The sequence below is a fragment of the Spodoptera frugiperda genome, chromosome 8, assembly GCF_023101765.2.
Source record: "Spodoptera frugiperda isolate SF20-4 chromosome 8, AGI-APGP_CSIRO_Sfru_2.0, whole genome shotgun sequence".
Taxonomy (NCBI): domain Eukaryota; kingdom Metazoa; phylum Arthropoda; class Insecta; order Lepidoptera; family Noctuidae; genus Spodoptera; species Spodoptera frugiperda.
The window spans coordinates 10,399,245-10,422,553 of record NC_064219.1 but is presented as its reverse complement, the minus strand read 5'-3'; the positions used below and the strand labels follow the sequence as shown (position 1 = coordinate 10,422,553).

The window sequence follows — 23,309 nt, the reverse complement described above, 5'->3', positions numbered from 1 at the left end:
GTTAGCGTATTTTACGCTGTATGGCCATTTGGCGCCTCGGCTCCTCGTCACTACTTGCCAAAAAATCTAATATTACCAATTCCTCACACATTATGATAAAAACACTAAATAAAAACCCTAAAACAAACTTTTCAAGACTAAACAATTCAGTTTAAGCTGCAAGTAAGACGCTTTTATTGAATTGTTTTGAAAGTCGTAATTTGACAACTAACATGAGAATTGAAACGTCAAAATAGCGTTCATAATACGCGTAAACGCCAGCCAGCCAGCCAAAAGTCGTGCAGAAATCGGTTTGTATTGTCACGTGACCACTGACTGGCTGGCAGTAGTGTTCATAATACGAATTAGCCGGGCAATTCATTTCACGGCGTAAACTGACTGGAAATAAGAGTTCATAATACGGCCCCTGTTCTTCCTAAAAGATTTGCTTTACCTATGAACCTTATGATGTGTTCACAGATCCGTAAATAACGTGGGGCCACCAAATATTTCCCAAAAGTAGGTCAAACTTTTTAAATTTCAAGGGAATATAAAGAAAAATACATCGATAATAAGTTAAAACATAATGTATTTACAAAAATAGAGATTAGAGGTAGAACTATTTATTTACAGGAAGACTTACATTGAGAATTTCATTCAAACCAATACAATACATTACATGTTTATAAGGCAATCACACTTACATAGGTAAATACTAAATAAATAGCCATCATTGTACTAGGGGATAATAATCAGAGAGAATTGTATGAGTATCTATTTCTCTAACGCAACGTTCTGCGTGAGTGATCTAGAAGCGAATGCGAAGCGGTGCGGTGACACGCTAATTCATTACGCAGCGACTATGTCCTACGTGCGTGTGAATAGTTTCGTTTTATTTCTGTTTCTAACATTATAAACAAAAACTTGACAGCACCGCATGCAGTTCGCGCGAAAATATCAAGTCTAGCGTTCGCACCGCACCGCACCTCATCCCAGGTGCATTTGGACACGTAACCCACAGTCAATATATTGACAATTTGTGTTTTCCCACCGTAGCGCATCGCATCGTCTTCGCGTCTAGATCGCTCACGCAGGACATCGCTTTAAAACATTTGATTCACAAAGATTAACGAGTCATATTTGCGTCGCAATTGTAGTCTAAAGAACAAAAAAATATTGTTACTGTCTGGTATGCTATTTGACTTTTTGATAGTTGTGCTGAAGACTGCAGACCAACACCATGCTAACATAATATTATTATATTTTATAGATTTTACGTTTATCCCTGTATAATCAATACGTTTGAAGAAAATGAAACGAAATTTTAATTCAAATTGCCCACTTTGATGGCCATGCCGTAGTTACAGTCAGTGACTATTGTGTGCATTAATAATGTTTACCAACATAATAAACTCCCAATTTCTGGCTCAACTAGATAATTTAGTTTTCAAAACTACAAATAAGAAACCCCATCTAATGTAGGCTTAATAAAATAATAAGATTAACAAATCATAATATAACAAATTACAAATATGAATACAATAATGGTCAATCCCGAGAAGGAGAGACCTCCAAAGAAAATATAACGTTTAATATAAAAGAAACAATATTAATTAGAAACCACTAGTTACACACCGAAATCACAGTTCTTTCCGAATTCACCTCATTGAATGACGATTATAATTCAAAATACATTTCAAGTATTACAATTTTGAAATTATTAGAAGTAGATTTTTTGTAAGATATCATAAATTACTGGGCACAAAATACGCGTAAACATTTCGATAATGTAACCCTATGTGTGACAAAACTACCAACAAACTCGTTATATTGCTAACGCCGTGGAAGTGATAGACAACAGAGCAATGTGATGTACTAGAGTCTTATATAGGACATTAATATGAACGTAAAAAGTCCGCGATATCATAATTTATGTCTATTACAGTTATACCGCAATAGCTACTTTTTCATCTAAACTATGTGTTAAATCCGGCTCTCCAGCTCTTAAACCTCTGTACCTATCTTAGTGAAATTCAGTACAACGATAGTTTTAGGCCAGAGAAAGGACGTGTGATAGTGTCTATCATGGAAACGGGAACTATACCTTAAAATCCTGGGAGTCTATATTTTAAACCACTGAACCTATTTGAGTGAAATTCGGTACAATGTAAGTTTGAGATCTGGGATTATCCTGGAAATTCCACGGGATTCGGAACTATACATAAAAATCCCGGGACTGTTATCTCATAAACCATTGAAGTTATTTGAGACCCGGGAAAGGAAGTATGATTTTCATCCCAAAAATCCCACTATATTTAAACCATTGTACATATTTGATTGACATTCGGTGCAGCAATGGTTTGTGACCCAGGAAAGGAGACGTAGAATAGTTTTTATCGCTGAAATCTCACAGGCACGGGCACTGTACGTGTAAAGCTAAGGGTATATAACTTGATACTGAATTAATTTTGATGACATTAGTTACAGCCATAGAATATACCTTGAAAAGACTAATTAAAAATCCCAAATTCAAAACAGTGTGAAACAATGTGAATTGTTTTATTTTCATTCCAGTTTACAGTGCCAACTGCAGAGTACTTTAAAATACTAAATAATTTATTTCCCCATCCAAACATTAAAAATAAAAGTAAATAAATACATATCAATACGAGTTACACTCAGAATTTTTTATTTCAAACATTAAATAATACTTTATAAAACGTGCAAACTTATTAACACTGAGTTTTATGAACACATTCATTCACCAAAAATGGAGACATATAACTTGAGACCGTTTAAGGGCTAAAGCTGTCTAAATCTAGAATCTAGGGTCTACTTACTATGGTCTTTAGTCGGTAATCTTACCTAAATATTCATATTATGATCAATAAACCTGTTATAACTATAGAACATTAACTTTGAGCTATGAAACAAGAGAGTTCGCTGCCCGAAATCATTCGCCGCGATGTTTATGAGCTCCGGTTGTAGTTCGAAACTAGTCGAGGACTCTCTAATATTAGAATTAATTTAGTATTTCCGTGATAATATAAAAAGGGGCCAAATATTCTTTAGTTGAAATAGGTTTTTAAGTATTATGTATTATGAATAAGACCGTCAGTCTGTAATTACGTATTTCAATTCTGTTGTCTGTTCTGTGTGCTTCTAGATTGTTCTGTGTTCTCCTTTGTGTGCGACTGCGCGAATTTGATCGCGACCCGCATCGCGTCCTGGACTAGTTGCTCGCAGTTTATCAGGCTCACCTATGGACCAATATTGCAATGTTTTTATATTCATTTTGACTGTGAGAGAGCCATGCTTCGGCACGAATGAGCCGGCTCGATCGGAGCGATACCACGTCCTCATACAAAACAAACGTTACATTGTGTGAGTGAGGTTACCGTAGGACCAATTATCCCCTTTCTAATCTTCCTAATCCCCAACAACCCTTAAATTTCTAACTCCCAAAAGCCAGCCTTTTCACGCACTTATAAATCCTCTGGTGTTTTACCGCCTTATTCCATAAAAAATCTGAAACTTACTTCTTAGGAAAACTTAATTAAATTATTATACTTTGCGAGAGCTACATCACTTTAGAGGGTTCGCACGCGATTTTTTGCTATAGGCAATTTTTTATCCCATGGGAACGCAGTTCAGTAATAAGAGTGTTTACCTTGGAAGGCGTCATGATGGCGTGTGTATGGTCGTTGTCGGAGCCCTGCAGCGTGGCGCCGAACACTCGCGCCGCGCACGCCAGCCATGTCCGCGCCGTGAACGACTGGCTCACCATCTCCTGTACGACACAATTATACACCATACTTTGTATAATATAACCCTTAGAAAGTCCTCTCATTTATGGCTTTAATCGAAATGATAAGAGTGAAATACATTTAAATGTGTAAACAATGAAAAATCTACAGAGAATTCTTTTTCATTTATATTCACAGATCAGACACATACAGAAATTGGTGTTCTATGTATCCATGGGCAGTGTCAATTGTTTATCATCAGGTGATCGGACAATTCATTTGTCTTCCTATGCCATACAAAATAATAGTAGGGGAGGGTTACCTCTTTCCTTAGCCAGAAAGTGGCAATTCACGATAAGACTATTATCATTTCTAAGATCAGTAGGGCTACTCTGGTTCTCGAATGCGAAGTTTCGTTTAATCTTCGACCGTAGGTTTTATTGATTTACTAATAAAATTACTTAGAATAACGTTTTATTTTTAATTTCAAATCAAAACCTATTTATTTATCTTCATTTCAGCAACATGGCGGGCAGCGCGTGGCGCTAGTTCGTTTTTGTTCACGAGTACCCCGTTCGGCGCAGCCCATAACATGGCGGGCAGCGCGTGGCGCTCCGCCAGTAACATACCTGTGGCACGGAGCATGCGGCGACGAGTACCCCGCCGGCGCAGCCCAGCAACATGGCGGGCAGCGCGTGGCGCTCCGCCAGTAACATACCTGTGGCACGGAGCATGCGGCGACGAGTACCCCGCCGGCGCAGCCCAGCAACATGGCGGGCAGCGCGTGGCGCTCCGCCAGTAACATACCTGTGGCACGGAGCATGCGGCGACGAGTACCCCGCCGGCGCAGCCCAGCAACATGGCGGGCAGCGCGTGGCGCTCCGCCAGTAACATACCTGTGGCACGGAGCATGCGGCGACGAGTACCCCGCCGGCGCAGCCCAGCAACATGGCGGGCAGCGCGTGGCGCTCCGCCAGTAACATACCTGTGGCACGGAGCATGCGGCGACGAGTACCCCGCCGGCGCAGCCCAGCAACATGGCGGGCAGCGCGTGGCGCTCCGCCAGTAACATACCTGTGGCACGGAGCATGCGGCGACGAGTACCCCGCCGGCGCAGCCCAGCAACATGGCGGGCAGCGCGTGGCGCTCCGCCAGTAACATACCTGTGGCACGGAGCATGCGGCGACGAGTACCCCGCCGGCGCAGCCCAGCAACATGGCGGGCAGCGCGTGGCGCTCCGCCAGTAACATACCTGTGGCACGGAGCATGCGGCGACGAGTACCCCGCCGGCGCAGCCCAGCAACATGGCGGGCAGCGCGTGGCGCTCCGCCAGTAACATACCTGTGGCACGGAGCATGCGGCGACGAGTACCCCGCCGGCGCAGCCCAGCAACATGGCGGGCAGCGCGTGGCGCTCCGCCAGTAACATACCTGTGGCACGGAGCATGCGGCGACGAGTACCCCGCCGGCGCAGCCCAGCAACATGGCGGGCAGCGCGTGGCGCTCCGCCAGTAACATACCTGTGGCACGGAGCATGCGGCGACGAGTACCCCGCCGGCGCAGCCCAGCAACATGGCGGGCAGCGCGTGGCGCTCCGCCAGTAACATACCTGTGGCACGGAGCATGCGGCGACGAGTACCCCGCCGGCGCAGCCCAGCAACATGGCGGGCAGCGCGTGGCGCTCCGCCAGTAACATACCTGTGGCACGGAGCATGCGGCGACGAGTACCCCGCCGGCGCAGCCCAGCAACATGGCGGGCAGCGCGTGGCGCTCCGCCAGTAACATACCTGTGGCACGGAGCATGCGGCGACGAGTACCCCGCCGGCGCAGCCCAGCAACATGGCGGGCAGCGCGTGGCGCTCCGCCAGCACGGCCTGCGCCGCCGGGCTCTGCATCAGGTACGAGCACCGCACGAAGTGCACCACGAACCTGCGACCCTCGCTGGCCGCCTGGGACACTACCTCTGCCACTTCTGTTGATGCTATTGAGCTGGGAGGGGGAATCGGAGCATTAATTATTAAGAGTTTATAATACGCACAAAAATACAAAATAAATCGAACGCAATAATAAACTAATAAAAGTTATAAAGAGTAGCATAGTTTTGGCATCTATGGAATCTACGAGGACTTTCCGTTTGTAAAAAATATACAAGAAAAATAAAGCTTATTTTTTTAAATTAACGCCTATCCTAAATGTATTTTTTTTATTCACGCGATGGCAATCCTCAAAAGATCTCCCGAAGTCGTGGGGACGTTAACGCGGTGGTTTTAACCTTACTGGTTAAAACCTTGGCGGTGTTCCTCCTCTGCCTATGGCCGTAAGTCTGGTTGCCCTTGCGGATTCACCGCACCTAACAGGCCTTGACTTACCGCTATATTAGCGATAGATCCATGCAGGAGCCTTTATTAGGACCTAACTAAATTTTGATAATATTAAAATAGGTACTCACTGCAGCGCCAGATCATTTTTATGCACCTCCTTCTTGGAGAAACTGTCGAGTAGGTCGAGACAGTTGGCGTACTCCCCGTAGGGGGCGCCACCGGTGCCGCATAGTGTCGACAGCTGGTTCCTGATCAGGGAGATCTCCTCCTTCTTCCTGTCAGGGTCTATCAGGTCGATCACTTGTCCTAGCTTCTCAGCTCGACAGAATAGTTCGCGCGCCTGTGGTACAAGAGTTATGTAGAAAACGAAAATTGTTGTGAAGAATGGCGGATTTAAGTTTTGTTTTGCAGAAAAAATTAAAAACTCTTATTTTTTTAATTTTTACTGAAAATTGGGAGAATATTATTATCTAGTTCAGAACGTACGGATATATTACTAAAATAAAACTAAAATAGGTAAGTGCAAATACGAAATACAATACAAATATAGTTTTTCGTTTTAAACATATTTGCAATTTATTTATAGACAAAAAAAGCTTTTGTTTAATCTGACTGGACAAACAGAAAGAGTTAAAAGTAAGTGATCAAGTAGAAGTAGCATGTACCTGTTTAGCCTTATCCCCAGTGAGTGCGTGTATGCAGGGGGTCTGTCCCCCGGCCCCCTTGACGCTGGTCACGCAGAACTCCCCCATCGCACCCGTCGACGGCAAGTGCGTGCCGCAACATAGCTCCCTAGGGTAATTGTACTTGTATTATGTTATAGCCATACTTGTGCTAGAAATTTTAACGATGCAACACATCTACAGCTACAATTTCTACGATACAACACAACTAGTCTCGTGAATATGGTTAAAAATAGTTAATCTACTTTATTTGATATGATGATATTTATTTTTGCAAATAGGTTACTATGTAACTCTTTTACACGTCAATCTCCTAAATAACTAGTCGAGGAGACTATTTAACTCTGAGACCGGAATTGCACATGTGATCAAGGTATTCTTTTGTCACAATATTGTATTTTATTTTTTGACTGTTTTAGTGATATCATAAATACTTACATTTTTAAGCTTTTAAAGATTATACTAAGTCATAATTAATATTGAAAATGAAAAAATACTTATTAAAAGGTATTTAACAACACTCACTTGGACACTAGAGGTAGGAAAGCAGTAACGAGTCGGAGTCCGACCTCGGGATATGTCTCCCCCGGGATCGTCACCACCCCGGGCTCCCGGGACAGTTGGACACTGTCCACGATGCGCGTCTCTATTGGTGCGTTGCATTTTATTGATTCCCTGCGTGCAGAGAAGAACTTTTGTTATAATAAGCTGAAAGATGTCCACTTCTGAACAAACTTTTTCCTTATAGGGGTTTGTTCAGCTTGGCAAGAGGGGATCACAGAAATAATCATTACTTGAGAGTCGAGTAAAAAAAAATAGGAATAGAAAATAGCTTTGACATACTTTAGTTTTAAAATTGTCGTATAAAAATGTCAAGATCAATGAAAAACCAACCTTAACTCTTTAAACACAAGCTTCAAACTCACCTAATAAGATCCTGTACATCCAACATAACTTTTTGCGACAACTTCTCTCCATAGACCGACAAATGTAGCGACAGTCCATTCTCAGTGACACTAGACCCGGTGGGGCAGACGGCACTCTTGGACAGCACCCTGCGAACCGCAGCGTTCAGCAAGTGCACCCCCGTGTGGTTCTGCATCAGCTTCAGACGCCGTTCCTCATCAATCTCCATTTCCACATTCATATCACAATACACACAGTTCGTTGTTCTCTCATTTTTTATTAAGAAGTAACCCTTATGGAAGACAAAGTCTTGTAACTTGAATACGCTTTCGACCTCCATAGCAATATTCTTGTTGAAGTAGATGGCGCCCCTATCCGCTTCCTGGCCCCCCTCTTCGCAGTAAAAGTTTGTATCTTTCGTCACTATGTAGAAGGGTCGGTCACTACAAGGTTCTAAGAAGTCAATCCAATCTAAGGTTTCGTTCAGAATGCCTATTATTTGAGTTTTTAACGGTTTGAACTCAATTTTTTCTTCTGTTTGTACGTAGTCGTATTTTGGCTGGTCGTTCGTGTTTGTATAGCCGTTAGTTCGAAGGGTTTTTAGTGCTTCGTTGAATAATTGGCCCCTGTTATCTTGCTCTTTGATGGCGGTCTTGTGTCTCGTCTTATGTTTGGCCAGGAGTGACCAGAATCCTTTGTTGTCTATACTCAGTTTGTTCAGGTCGGCTATCTGCTTGATGACCTCTTCATGTAAGCCGTGCGTATCGTATAGTTTGAAGACTAATTCCCCTGGTATTACGGTCGATTTTTGTTTGGACATTGTCTGTAAAAGATACATGAAGTGTGGATAATATTATATTTTTAATAGAAAAGCTCATGAGTTATTATTTTTAAACTATTAAAGACTTCTCTCACTAATCCCTTCTCTAACACAAGACACTAACGAAGAACAAAGTATACATGTATGTATTAAACTAACTACAAATCACACTTTACTCATCGAAAAAGCTCTACTAATTACGAGTCACAGAAGGACTCTTCATCATGAGCAGTGTGCGCAGACGATTGACTCTACTGACCAAATATTTACGTGAGTAAACCGTGATTTGTAATTAATTTAATATGTCTCACTCACGATAGTTATTACAAAAATATATATGCATTAATAAATACCTCTTTAAGATCCCTATATCCTTGCACGAACCCTGGCAGTTCCACATCACTCAACTTCATCACCTCAGGGTACTGTTTGATCAGGTCCTTCATCTTCTTCTTAAGTCCTGACCTCATCTTCGCATACCCTTGCTCCTCATGGTCTATGATCAGTTTAGCATCGATCTCCTTGGTCACCAGCTCAGGGTATGTGGTACCCAGCGTCTCTACCACCTCGTCATATAGGATCCTCGGCAGTTTAGGGTTTTGGAACACATCGGACGATATTTTGAATGATTTTCTCATTATTTGTTTTAAGTTTAGGCTAAAAATAGAAACGGTTTTTTTATTATAACTTTGTTTAATACGATAGCAAGACTTTTTTTAATACGATAGATGACACTTGATGAAGCGAAAAAGGTATGTAAGATTCGTAGCAATTGGTATTGTTAATTCTAAATAAAATTTCTATCAAATTGCTAAGCCAATCAGTGGGATGAACGCGCTCTCGTTTCGACTACTATAAACGTAAAGCAAACTCGTACTAAAAGTACATAATGATATTATCTTACCTGGTAGCTGGAAAGACTCCGTCAGCAAGACAGATGCTGATCATCCTGGCGTGGTCTGCCAGTCTACGGTAAGCCGCGTCCACTACGGCGCTAGGTAAGTAGCTACCACTGTATGCAGGCACTCCTTTGCTGTTCTGGAGAACGGAATATTAAGGTTCTGTTGAGAATATCTTAATTTTATTGTACACAAAAGAAAAAAACTGCACAAATAGTAGTACATCGTAAAATAAACCTTATCACTATCAGTATAAGGTTTAAAATCACATACTTTTCCTACTAAGATACATGACACTTCATTATCTCATTCTTCACTCCTATGCTATACAAAAATGAACCTTAACACTAAGAAAATAGAGTAAAAAATCACGTGCCTTCTCAATAGCTTTGATGAGTGGCTGGAACAAGTCGGTGTCGTAGTTAGAGGGTACTCCTTGCAAGATGGCGGCCATACGCTCCAGACCCATGCCTGTATCCACGTGGTACTTCGCCAAGCCATTCACTTTGCCTTGATTATCTCTGAAATATAGAATTAAAAAAAGATGTTTTACTTCACACAACTTTTAATTCCTGAAGAGTTAGGCAGACATACATATACACACACTTTATACCAGTTATGTTGTGATTCCCATTATATATTAGAATGGGAAATTAGATATGACTGTCAGTCTATTCTTTACAAAGGTCTCATCGGAGTCTGATTTTATTGAGTTTAAGCCAACATTTAGGAAAATTTTGGTGTACCATTAAGATTAGTTTTAAGTTCAGTTTAAATATGATGTTTTGTAGTTTCCATTTAGCCCTATGATTAAAGAAATCCTCCAGATACCTCCTATATATTACAGTATACATGTATAGCTAGTTTCACACAACTCACCTAAAAGAATTGATAAACACAAGGTTCCATATTTCAGTGAGTGATCCATCTGGATTGACGTAGTGGATCTCAGTGCAGGGTCCACACGGACCAGTTGCACCCATCTCCCAGAAGTTGTCCCTCGATCCTCTTGGCAACAGTCTGCTTTCGGCCACACTGTAACATGGGAAATGGAATGTTAGAAACTAATAATGGGAGCTAATGTCTACAGATTTTTAATGCATTAGACATTTTGCAGATAAAATATATCATAACTGCACATATCTAAGCCCTATACAGATAGGGTTTAGATTCAATTTCCAAGTAGAATTATTTTTTTTACTTCTGAAGAGATGTACACAATTTGGAGTGCATGGAATACTTACTGTATTATGTCAATACATACATATAATAATACATAGTATACATACATAAAGGAGGTGTCCACCTCCATGTAAAATAAGGTGGACACCTCCCTTTACATATTATGAGACTAGTAAAATTACTGACAAGTGAAAGGAAATGTCAATGAAAGTTTGGTTTGACTTACATTTAGCTATTTGTTTATCCATTATTAAATAACTGTGGACTAATTACTTACCCAATTTTCTTCCAGATATCTCTACAATCTGTGTCCATCTTCTGTCCTATAGCCACATCTCCTGAGAAGTATGTGACCACCAGGTTTTCTGGTTTCATTCTGTATGGACCTAATAGAAGTTGCCAGGCCATCTGACAAGCTTCTCTCTGTAAATAAAAATAATATGATTAATTTAGTTGCTTGTTAAATGTATTGGAAGAATGAGAAAATGAAGTATCTTATCTCATACAAAGCTGTAGAGAAAGCATGTGCTTTTGAACCTTATACTGTTAGTGATAAGGTTTATTTTATGATGCACTACTATTTGTGCAAAGTTTTCTTCTTCTTAAACATCATCTTTTGTTGTTAATAAAATAGCATTTTTGCCAGAGGATGAGTATTCTGAGTTTAGGCTGTTATGTTACACAGTAAGGATGTCATGTTATGGTATTGGTATTAGTAAGATAGAATTATATGATGAATTTTTATTATTTTGAACATGGGATTAGGTTTTTATATGCATAATCTCCTGTTTCTAAAATGATTTAACATTTACCTTATAATAATCTCCAAATGACCAATTGCCAAGCATCTCAAAGAAGGTATGATGATGGCCATCAGTACCGACTACATCTAGGTCATTATGCTTCCCGCCTACCCTCACACATTTTTGAGAGTTCACAGCTTTGGCACAAGGGGGAGCCACTTTACCAAGAAACACACCTTTGAACTGAAACAAGAAACCAATTAGAATTAGTTGAAGTAACTTAATAAGTCTCACTTAGTTCATTGATAAAGTAGTTGAAATAATGTATTTGACTTTAACTTAGATTAGTCTCTGACATAGAGCAGCCATACTTGCTGTGACAAATAATAGACTAAAGATAAATATGATGGGTCGCCATCTAATGTCATGCTGAACAGGGTTCAAACCTGGATTAAAAGTACCTCTGCCTTTAAAGTGGAACATTAGTGAACAGTTAGTATACAATAAAGGTGTAAGTAGTATAGTTTTAGTGTTTCTTCTCAATTTGGTTTGTTTTGTTTACATCTAAACCACACAAACATTCAATAGAAACATGTAACGCAGAGTAAGTGCGTATATTACATTAAATGTATTGGACATACCTGATTCATACCAGCATTAACAAACGGGACAGTCGGATCGTACAGCGGCACCACAGAGCTCGATTTGACATATTTGTGCCCATGATTTGCTTCAAAATACTCTATAAAAGTACTCCTTATGGAACTGCTCGAGTGCTGGAGTCGAACCCAGAGTCGCTGCAAGCTAAATCTACTTCTAACCGGTACGCGAAACATTTTAGGTTATAGAGTGGTTTTAACCACTCTAATTAGAATCTCAATTTATTTCAACACTATTTAAATCACTTTTGCCCTCAAATATCTTGTAAATACAAAGTTTTGTGGTTATTGTCAAAATTTTCGTAATTTTCGGCAAAGTCGGTGTTTCCAACTGTCAATGATTATTCCGTCAAATTAAAGTCAATGTCAAAAAACAATGACAAACGCGAAATACTTAATGGCTGTCAGAAGTATAAAATTGCTTAACTTCAACATAAATGATTTTCTATTTGTTTTTTTAATAAATATTATTATCTTGCAAATGTTTTCAAGGTTACTGATATATACCTTAGAGGTAAATCATGTGGATTAATAAGTGACTATTCAAAAAATTAAAAATTGGTAAATGTCAATTTGTCTATGTGACAGCCATGACAGAAATGTATTTTGACATTTGACAGACGATGGTCGAGAAAATGTATTCGAGAAAAAAATAGTGAAATAAATCATTTAATTAGTAAATTACTTATTTAACTTATAATACTAGTAAGTTTTAAAGTACACGTGTACGATTGCCAGTGGTTTTATTGTTTGTTGTCTGTCATCACAAAACAATATTTGGTTTTACAAAAATATTTTTGCTTTAGGGACACGTAAGTCTTTTGGTCCGATGCGTTACATTAAATTGTGAAAATGACGCGTTTGGAACTGTATATTTTGTGTTTGTGTGTTGTGTTATCGGCTAGTGAATTATTAGGACCTGAGGCGCGTAAAAAAAGTGAGAAAAATGATGAGGACGAGGAAGGCAGTGAGGGTTCTGATACAAAATACAATTCGGTCGACGCCGACTACTTCAAAGAGCTGAAGGATGCTATGAAGAAGGAGGAGATAGTGCTACAGGAGTATGCTGATGCTCTGAGAAATGCCAGAGATATTCCTAAAGATGAAGACCACAAAGGTTGGTTAGCATAATCCAGTAATAAATTAGGTCTAAAGCTAGTTTGCTGTTAGTGTAGTCTGATAGCTATTATATTGCACAATATACTGAATACAATGTATTTAAATATAGACAAGTAAGTCAGTGTGACAAAGTATCTCCACTTAATCTGAACTCACTGGAAACATTTCTAATTGTAACCAGTAAGAATAACATTGGACAACAAAAATTTAACAAGAATAAAATCCTTCAGAAGTACATTAATAAATCATTAATAATATAATTTAATCACACTACCTATGTAATAATTTAATATTTAGAAGTATGTTCATTAATACTTCTATTTATCAGAAAAATAAAATCATTAATTTGTAAATAAATTATGTTACAGAAACTCATTTAGACCAAATGGAGTATACTCTGAAACTGCTAAAGAAGAGCCTTCTGAGGCACACGGAGTCAGCCTGGATACATGATCCCAAGTCCACTGAGAGCTTAGAAGGGGATATTGAGGTAAAGATTTAAAAATACTTGGTTTAGAGTTCCATTTTTTCTATATCCATATAACAATATATGCTTTAATTGATTGATTTGGTAATATTGCTTAATGAAGTCGGTCATTTTCCTATATGGTGTTATTTCCCTAATCATTGTCACCATATTTATTTATCACTGGGTTGACTTAAACACATTAAAATCTATGTGTAAATGTTTTAATGTGTTTAGTGATACAAGTTCAATAGTTACGGTAATTTAACAAAGATTGCATTGGATTGTTTGATAAGGTTGCACTATTGATGACAAGCCTGTACTCATGAACAAAATGCCTGACATTTACAGCAACTGAAACTAAAATTTGTAATAGAGTTTATTTCCATTATTTTCTATAGAAAAGTCGAATTATCAATGTGCACATTATGAGTTTTTTATTTTATCTTAAAGTTGTGTTCCTCTTTCATCAGAAATTGGAGGAGAACCCTCAAGATATCCTGGATACTCTGCCTCCATTGCCCGAGGAACCAGAACCTGAACTATCACCAGAGTTAAAAGAAGGTAGGCCTCATCATTATTGTGTTTGAATATTGGTGATGATGATTTTTATGACCAATAACATTTGTAAAATGTCATTATATATACTTATCAGTATTATTTTATCACTTCAGGTAGTAATTAGGTTATCAGTGTGATGTAATAGCTTTAAGAGAATCTAAGTTAAGCTTATTGTAGAGTAATCATTGCTCAACGCAATGATTAAGATATGATTTTCAAAAAATAATAAATATTTTAGATAGGTCTTAGGTACATTTTATCAATAGAACAAGAATTAATATTAATAAAATTTTATGGCTAATCACACACACACACACAACGTCACGCCTTTTATCCCCGAAGGGGTAGGCAGAGGTGCATATTACGGCACGTAATGCCGCTATACATTGTACACCCACTTTTCACCATTTTATGTTAAAGTCCCATGTAATAGGGGGTGAGCCTATTGCCATATCCTGGACACAATTCCAGACTCCGTGCTACCACTGAGAAATTTTTCGAAAATCCGAAAAAAGCCCAGTAATACTTTGCCCGACCCGGGAATCGAACCCGAGACCCCTTGTTCGGCAGTCGCACTTGCGACCACTCGACCAACGAGGCAGTCAGTTTATGGCTAATCATTTAAACTATTCAAAACTTTACTAGTTATTACTACAAGTCTGTGACTCATAAATTCATGAGCTGCGTGTGTTCCGCGACGACATTGCGGAAATGACATTTCCATAGTTTTTATAATTATTTTAGTATATCCCACAACATTTATTAACTTATTATACAAGCATGAAGAGAGTAAATAATACTTTTTTATATCTCTATCCTTAGCCAAAGAATTGTATGACGCGGCGATGGTGAAACTAAACAGACGGTCTCCGGACCTTCGCGGAGCCATCCTCCAGGTGAAGCAGGCGGCAGACATGGGCTACGTCCCCGCCAAGATCAAGCTGGCCTGGTCCTACCTGTTCGGAGAAGGCGTAGAACTGGACTTGGAAAAGGCCAAGAAGATCTTTGAGGAACTGACTGTGGAAGGAAACGCTGATGCTCATGCTGTAAGTGTTTTGTGAAGTTCTTTTAAATTACCACCAGCAATGATATTGTCTTCATAACCATCATCAGGCAATAGATTTCTACTGCTAAACAAACACATAAAAGGAGTGTGGCTTTGCCATGGATTCCCATCAAAGAATAAAGATAAACATACTGATGTACTTATCACTCTAGCACAAATTTTCGAATTATAATCGCTCAACTATAGGAATGTGACAATGCCGCACAACTCGCATAAATGTGAGCGAGAGATTGGATAAAAATGAGTTATGACAGTTCGCATGATTTGTAATGACCCAACTATAAGTTTATCACTTTTTTCTAGGGCATGGGCTTCCTATACGCGACCGGTATCGCAGTCCCGGTGTCTCAGGCCAAAGCGCTGGTGCACTACACGATGGGAGCGCTCGGGGACAGCGACTTCGCACAGATGGCGCTGGCGTACCGCTACTGGAGCGGCAACACTGTGCCCAGCTCCTGTCCCAAGGCCATGGACTTGTATATGAAGGTGGCTTCTAAAGGTAGGTCATAGTCAAAGTCAAAGCATTTATTTCAATTAATCCTAAATAAGGCACTTTTGAAACGTCAAATTGAATTGTCCGTCAGTCTGTCTGTCAGTGAAGCTTGGCGCTCGTTCCAAAGTGTTGCTTCGAATGGAGAAGAACGAGCAAGAAACTCCATCGTTACTCTTTTCAAAAGGCTCATGAAAATCTAGTTAAACTTTTGTGTTATTGAGTGACTGACTGATAGTTAAAGTCTAGGTTTTATAAAGTTATTGGCATGCAGGTTTCACAAAAAATGCGTTTATTTTTTACGGACTAGTTCGGAGTGCGGTGCGTAGAATGCACGCTGTGTATAAACATGACACTTTTCCTTCTGTTACATGGGACTCATAAGTCATAGCACGAGTAGCTAATATTTATACTTATATTTGTGTTTGGATGTTACAATATATATTATTTTGTCTAAATCACACAGAAAGTAAAATAAATAATTTGGTTGGCAGTGGCAAGTCAGGTGACGTTCAGCGGTGGGCCTGCCATCCAACGCACGCGACTCATCGACGAGGCGGAGGGCGGCGGCCCGGGGACCCTGGACACAGACCTCATCGAGTACTACCAGCTCTTGGCTGAGAAGGGAGACGTGCAGGCTCAGGTAGGATACACTTCTTTTTACTTGCTTTTCACTATACATACACAAGCATACAGCGTTTTGTATAAGAAACCCACCCATTTCGTGAGTCGATTTCGATCGGATAAAAATTAGCACATTTTTTTTCATTGGGGACTATAAATAGATGACCAGGGGGCCTACTCCGGTTCTTGAATCCGAAGTTTCGTTTAATCTTCGTAGGCCGTAGGTTTTATTGATTTACTAATAAAATTACTAGAAATAACGTTTTATTTTTAATTTCATATCAAAACCTATTTATCTTAATTTCATTCGTTCGGTTTTGTTCACCAAAATTCGCAATAAATAGAATTGTAGTATGCAATCTGCGAAGTTTTTTCGTTCGTTCGTCCCTGATTTCATTTAAAACTCGTGTCCCGTGATCGCCTGCCTTATACACAATACACATTATCTAATTCAAAGGATTAAGTTCTTTCTTAGATCACTAATGATATAATATACTTACGATTTGAAACAGTATAAATTGTGTAAACCCATACCTACTATTTTGAATAATATGTTAATATTGGTGTCTTTCCCCAGGTTGGTTTGGGCCAGCTGCACTTCCAAGGCGGCCGTGGTGTGACTCTAGACATCAACAAGGCGCTACACTACTTCCAACAAGCTGCCAAAACTGGGAACGCTGTTGCCAATGCATTCTTAGGCAAAGTACGTGTTAATGCATGTTAAAATGATAAAGAGTAAAGTTTTAGTAGTTGCGCTAATTTTTATTCTAGTTGCGCAAACATTTTAATTCATTGCGCTTAGCATGGTAGCTGGATAACTGGCTGCCGTGTAATGTGTAGTGGTTTGGGTTCCCGTACGGAGCAACTCTTGTGTGATCCACAAATTGTTGTTTCGAGTCCGTGTGTGATGTGTATGTGAACTTTTATGTTTGTAAACGTACCCACGACACAGGAGTAAAGCCTAGTGCGGGACAAAGTTTAAAAAAAAAATACAACTCTTTTCGACGTTGCGCAAACTCTTTTAACTGTTGCGCAAAAATCCTACTCGTCTAATTCTACATTTTGTTTCAGATATACTTAGAAGGCGGTGACGGTATCAAGGCAGACAACGATACTGCTCTGCGGTACTTCAGGAAAGCTGCTGAACTCAACAACCCTGTTGGACAGAGCGGATTGGGTATAATGTATCTGCAGGTAAATATCTTTTATTATTGTAGTTTTATATTTCATGTTATTATCTCAAATTATTTAGGGTCAATGTTTTCTTTTTCTTTTGAGCCATATCAGAAGTAAATCTAGGTATCAGAAACTCTTTTTTATTCATAATTATGATTCTTCAAACAATCTATTCCTTTATAGTGGTCCTTTGAAATTGACAATAATATTGACAGGGTCGCGGTGTCCCGAAAGATACCAATGCAGCGTTCAAGTACTTCACAATGGCGGCCAATCAGGGATGGGTCGAAGGACAGCTGCATCTCGGATTCATGTACTTTGGTAAGTAGATATAGTCATCACCATCATTCATTAGTCACGAGGCGTCCACTATTTTCAATTATATAGTTCCACTAGCTTCTGCCAGCGGCTTCGCCCGTGTTCCCGTGAGATAAAAAATATCCTACCACCAAAGTCAGCTCATATCCTGTCTGTATACTGAACATCAAAACCCGTTCAGTAGTTTTCAGCGTGATTGACAAACATGCAAACAAACTTTTACATTTATAATATTAATATGATTTATTCAACTGTTTGACGAGACTACTCAACTAGTTTTAGGACACTGTAAAGAATCATAGTTAGTGCTTGATGAACCACGTAGCAATGGTAGCATTTGATACCGACCCCGGGAACCAAACTCATCTCCGCTTCAGAGTGGCTTTAGTACAAAGTTACAAGACTCAGAGCTAAAACATCATGTGCTACATGACGTGCGGCAGATCATTCCAAAACTTTCAGGTGTTTCAAAGTCAAAGCATTTATTTCAATGAATCCTAAATTAGGCACTTTTGAAACGTCAAATTGAATTGTCCGTCAGTCTGTCTGTCAGTGAAGCTAGGTGCTCGTTCTAAAGTGTAGTTTCGAATGGAGAAAAACGAGGTCTTTTTTTTCTAAATCATTCATTCATATTAAATTGTATATTAGGCGGTATCGGCGTCCGGCGCGACTTCAAGCAAGCCAACAAGTACTTCTCCCTGGCGTCGCAGACCGGCCACGTACTGGCGCTGTACCACCTCGGACAGATGCACGCGCAGGGACTCGGCGTCATGCGCTCTTGTACTACTGCTGTCGAGGTAAGGAATTCTTCTATTTACAATTTGAAACCAAGTTTTAGGTTTACTATAGAATACTTCCTCTTGTTCGATGTGTGCTGGATCTTACTTCTACAAGATTCCAATCTGAATTCTAATGAAACTGATTTTAACTGAATTCGAATTCTACGAAACCTAATTTCGATTGGATCCGAATTTTACTGTCTATTTTTTTTTGGATCCGAATTCTATTAAATCTTTATGAAAAATTTTAAGAGACTATTTTAGTTGATATAGGAGATACAACACATACGATAGACTTCGTAGAAGAACTATCTTCTTCTTCGTAGAAGAAGTCTATCGTATTCTTCTTTTTCCCATTTCCTTCTTAATTTTTTTTCTGTGTTTTTCTACTATAATGAGTAATAATACAGTGCTGTCAACGAGACCTGGCAGGTCTGAAGTTAGGCTTTGCGAACTTTCGCGCAGGTACATTCGTGTACAAAACTATTACTGCAATATTATTTTTTATAAACCTAATGTACTAATAAAATTCCCTAATCGGTGACGAAGTACAAATAAACCAAATATATTATTTTTTCATAAACTGCGTTAAATCATAAATGAGTTTTCTCGCTTGGCGATTTAAAACTCTATTGTATTTTGGTGGCATATTTAATAATATAAGTGCCAACTGACATTTGCACAAATTAATTGCAAACTTAAACACTAAACAAAAACTAACAAAATACTTAAAAACTTAACATAAAAATTAACAACAATAATAACGAAATATACGAAGTTTTGTTACCGATTGCACTCAAGGTGATTCAAGACAGAAATAGTGACACTAACACAACGCCTATCTTAACGTGTGACAGAGACATATTACCGGGTACCGAGTATTGCCGAATAAGCACGAAAGTCACGAAGTAACCAAAAAGGGATGTCCAAGTGGCGTGCGTGATGGTGTCGATTTTCTTAAAATCGATTACTACGAGACAAATTACTTATCACACAAAAATATATTTATTTTCAATGTTATATTGATGTTTTAAATTTTCTTAAACAGTCGTTACTCAAATAGTCGTTAATGATAATTGATGTTCAAGTAAATCATAACTTTCAATTGAGAAAATACTTTCTTTTAGTTTTATTTTCATGTCGAAATATCGTTTATTAATGACAAAATTAACTATACTGTTTAATATATCATATAAAAAAAACAATAAAAATATCGATATATTTGATCGATAAAGGGTCAATTGTATTTAGAAATGGTCAATCTCTAGCCTAGATCGTCGCCCCCCGCACCTCACCTCATGCCACCATTTGGTTCTAAAAAAGACTTATTGCGCAGCCTTCTGCACGTAGTTCAGACCTGCCAAGATCCGTTGGGAGTACTGTACTAAAACTGACTTCAACTTAATTCGAATTCTACGAAACCTAACTTCAATTGTATCCGAATTTTACTGTCTAACTTTTGTGGATCCGAATAATACTAAATCTTACTTTCATAAGATTTGACATCAACTGAATACCATTTTAAGAGACTATCTTAGTAGATACAGGAGATACGATAGTCTTTGTAGAAAAACCATGTTTATTTCTTCATAGAAGATAGTTTTTCTACAAAGTCTATCGTATTCTTCTTTTTCCTACTTCGTTCTTCTGTAATTTCCTGTCGAGATTATAATGACCAATATGTAATACATTCCGAAGATAGAATTATAACTGCGTGTGTTTGTGCAGTTGTTCAAGAACGTGTGCGAGCGCGGCGGGTGGGGGTCCCGGCTGATGCTGGCGCACGCGGGCTGGCGCGCGCGGGACTCCGACTCCGCGCTGCTGCAGTACCTGGCGCTGGCCGAGCGGGGGCTCGAGATCGCGCAGACCAACGCCGCCTTCTTGCTGGACAATGGTACGTTGTTTTAGCTACCACCACAGATGTAGCCCAGTAGGGCTGATGCCTGATCTAGAGTTGCGGACAACGTAAAACGTTACCGGGGCTCCGCCTCAAAACAGGAGAAGAAACCGGGTGGTTTTTTGTCAGTAAGAGTCTGACACTCCCTCTCGCTTCACCCAAGGAGAAGTCATTGGATGATTTTCCCCCCACAAAAAGCTGCTGCAGCAAGTGTAGGTTAATCATAGACTGGTCGATTCTAGTTTTCTTTAAAGTCAAGAGTAACAATGATGGACTTTCTTGCTTTATTCAAAATTGATGAGATATTAGAGTAGCAGCAAGCTTTACTAACGGATAATATGAATTTAGGATAGACTTCAAATGGAAATTCCGGGAGAATGCAATAAAGGGAATAAAGAATCAATTTGTATATCTTTAAGAATTGTCTTTTGGAATGTTCTCTTCTGGAACGCAAATTAAATCCAGTCATAATATATTTTTTGTCTCATATAGTGATCAACGAGTGGTGAATTTTATTTTTGTCCATACTACTCCATTTAAACAAAAAATCATCAATAAATAACTATCCATTCCCTCCAGGTGAGGTCCGCCTATTCAGTGAGTCGGAGCGTTGGGCGCGCGCCCTCCAGTTATGGTCCCGGGCGGCGTCCCAGGGCTCCGGCGCCGCGCGCGTCAAGCTGGGAGACTACCACTACTACGGACTCGGGACACAACAGGATTTGGAGGCTGCTGCTTATCATTATAGGTAGGTTTTATTCCATTTTTTTACAGTGATTTGTGTTTTTGGATAGCTGAAGGTGAAGGGGAAGAGTATATTTTAGTTATAAAAGACTAAAAATGATTTTATTTTTTTACTTTCTTCGCCTGATAACAACGATTTTAACACGCCACAGCTTTAATCTAGTTAGTTTAGTATGTATATGTGCGTGTTAATAAGTAATACCTTTAACCAATAAGAGACCGCTGATTTTATCGTTTTACCACTGACTACATTAAGATTAACTTTTTCCAATCAAGTATCATTTTATACAGCTTATTACAAGTCTATTAATTTATTCATCATATTTGCCTCTGAACTTTCATTTAGTAAATAGATAGCAAAAACACATTTGACGAACGGAATCAACCTAATTCTTTCATCAAAACCTATGTATAACATAACTATAAAAGATAAAGTAGACCGCATAAAGTAACACCGCACCTACAGGATAGCGTCGGAGCAGCTGCACAACGCGCAGGCGACGTTCAACCTGGGCTACATGCACGAGCGCGGGCTGGGCCTGGCGCAGGACGCGCACCTGGCCAAGCGCTGCTACGACCTGGCCGCCGAGTCCTCGCCCGACGCGCGCCTGCCCGCCGCGCTCGCACTCGCGCGCCTCAACGCCGCCACCGCGCTCTCGCAGATACTTGACGTGAGTTTTACTATAGCTTTTTATATTTTAGGGGACAGGGTGTGATGGTTCCAAAGAAAATAAAGGGAGAATCCTCTGACGACGAGAAGTGATCATGCCTGGGCGTACGTGGTACGAGAAAGTTTACTATGCGTATTATATCTAAAGAATAGAATAGAATTTTAAAATATGGTTTTGTAAAGTCAACAGGACCTTTCGATCTCTTGTTGAGTGTAAACTATGTATCTTAGAAAAGTCGCTCAATTAGTTAATGGAAAAAGTAATAAAAATACAAGTTTTTATTGACTTAAATCATGACATATTCATAAAAACGCTATCAATAACAAAAATCTTGTAACTTTAATGTATGTAATAAAATTTTAGTCACGTTTCTACCTATTTAATTTCGATCCAACACACCTCACTAAAGTCGATAATCATCAGTCATTCTTTCAGAGTCCGTTGGCAGTCATATTCCTGACGGATTCGGCGCTGCTGTCCAATTGGGACCTGTACCTCATCACGGCACTCCTCGGGGCTCTGGGCGTAGTGGTATACCTTCGGAGGCCTACCCAGCAACCTGCCAACTAGTCCAGGATAGAGGAACAAGACTCCAGTATATATGAGTTTAAAACATTTACATGGAGCAGTTTAATTGTAGGTCTTTTCTTACAATCTCCGATGAAAATTAATCTTATATTATTACCAATTTGTCGGTGATTGTGAGATTTGTCCTAGTAAAGGCAATAATTAGGTGTGTTAACATCAAATATAGTCTATTGGATTTTCTACTACATATAATGAAGTAGTTTTTGTAAGTTTGTCCTGCTTATTATTGTAACTAAGCTGTTAAAACCAAAGAACCATGTTATACAGCTTTAGACACGCTTTTTTGGTGTAAGATCTCTCTTTAGAGCTTAAGTTAATCCATTATACACTCAAGGACCTTAAAAACATCACTAGCGCCATCTACGAAGCGCAAAAATGCACATCCTCATTAAGATTTCAGCTTTGTCTAGTATTAAAGTTTTGTAAGTCTTTTTCTATACAATTGTACAAAAATAGTGCCTCCATAGTTATTGCTTTGATGGTCAATTGAATTGTTCCATGTAAATGGTATTGTGACAGAGAATGTGAAGTGCAGTGATGACATGTGATGACAAAGAAAGGTGTACATAGTGAATTTGTATTATGTAAATAAAATGTGAAAATGATTTAATTATTATAGCGTTGTTTTATTTATTCTTTTTTAAAAATCCTATGCAAATAGGATTTCAATCATAATAGTGCCTAAAGGTCTTTTAGATTATTTACATATGAACTGTTGTATACGGTCAGATATCTAGTTTTTGAGACTTGCTAAAATACAAGGACATTTTTTAGTCTCGATATACTTTTTTTTCTGGCAGGAACCTTCGTATGCATTCCCTATAGTCTACAGCTGGTGCCCATGCCTAGGATCTTGTGTAGTAAATAAAACACAGC

The 23,309-nt window shown here is 39.2% G+C and overlaps 2 protein-coding genes across 4 annotated transcripts; one reads left to right on the top strand and one right to left on the bottom strand.

Annotated features, from left to right (window-relative positions):
* Positions 1–548: 548 nt before the first annotated feature.
* On the bottom strand, positions 549–12,290 carry LOC118275395 (alanine--tRNA ligase, mitochondrial-like). Of its 2 annotated transcripts, none has more exons than XM_050695675.1 (14): positions 11,920–12,290; positions 11,348–11,521; positions 10,813–10,958; positions 10,233–10,388; positions 9,730–9,874; positions 9,359–9,492; positions 8,808–9,111; positions 7,655–8,457; positions 7,254–7,403; positions 6,711–6,837; positions 6,174–6,385; positions 5,512–5,713; positions 3,650–3,769; positions 549–3,239 (listed from the first exon to the last, which is right to left on the bottom strand). In XM_050695675.1, the coding sequence occupies exons 1-14, from the start codon at positions 12,112–12,114 to the stop codon at positions 3,114–3,116; spliced, it is 2,994 nt and encodes a 997-aa protein (XP_050551632.1). In that variant the 5' UTR covers positions 12,115–12,290; the 3' UTR covers positions 549–3,113. The 2 variants fall into 2 exon arrangements, 1 of the variants encoding a protein (XP_050551632.1); XR_007705570.1 differs by having other exon boundaries at positions 3,210–3,239; positions 5,423–5,713.
* A 244-nt stretch (positions 12,291–12,534) lies between these two features.
* LOC118275400 (protein sel-1 homolog 1) lies at positions 12,535–23,049 on the top strand. Of its 2 annotated transcripts, none has more exons than XM_050695677.1 (14): positions 12,535–13,054; positions 13,425–13,546; positions 13,996–14,086; positions 14,906–15,129; positions 15,453–15,648; positions 16,134–16,282; positions 16,841–16,966; positions 17,335–17,457; positions 17,655–17,760; positions 18,406–18,554; positions 20,265–20,430; positions 21,013–21,178; positions 21,641–21,845; positions 22,281–23,049. In XM_050695677.1, exons 1-14 carry the CDS (start codon positions 12,790–12,792, stop codon positions 22,413–22,415), a joined length of 2,223 nt encoding a protein of 740 aa, XP_050551634.1. In that variant the 5' UTR covers positions 12,535–12,789; the 3' UTR covers positions 22,416–23,049. The 2 variants fall into 2 exon arrangements, with proteins under 2 accessions (XP_050551634.1, XP_050551633.1); XM_050695676.1 differs by having other exon boundaries at positions 22,269–23,049.
* Positions 23,050–23,309: the final 260 nt, after the last annotated feature.

Coding starts and splice junctions, on each gene's coding strand:
- LOC118275400 (XM_050695676.1), top strand. CDS start 12,790: ATGACGCGTTTGGAACTGTATATTTTGTGTTTGTGTGTTGTGTTATCG. Junction 14,087..14,905: donor ATCACCAGAGTTAAAAGAAG/GTAGGCCTCATC, acceptor CTCTATCCTTAG/CCAAAGAATTGTATGACGCG. Junction 17,458..17,654: donor TGGGTATAATGTATCTGCAG/GTAAATATCTTT, acceptor TAATATTGACAG/GGTCGCGGTGTCCCGAAAGA.
- LOC118275395 (XM_050695675.1), bottom strand. CDS start 12,114: ATGTTTCGCGTACCGGTTAGAAGTAGATTTAGCTTGCAGCGACTCTGG. Junction 6,386..6,710: donor CTGGGGATAAGGCTAAACAG/GTACATGCTACT, acceptor CTTGTACCACAG/GCGCGCGAACTATTCTGTCG. Junction 3,770..5,511: donor CCGCATGCTCCGTGCCACAG/GTATGTTACTGG, acceptor TGTGTCGTACAG/GAGATGGTGAGCCAGTCGTT.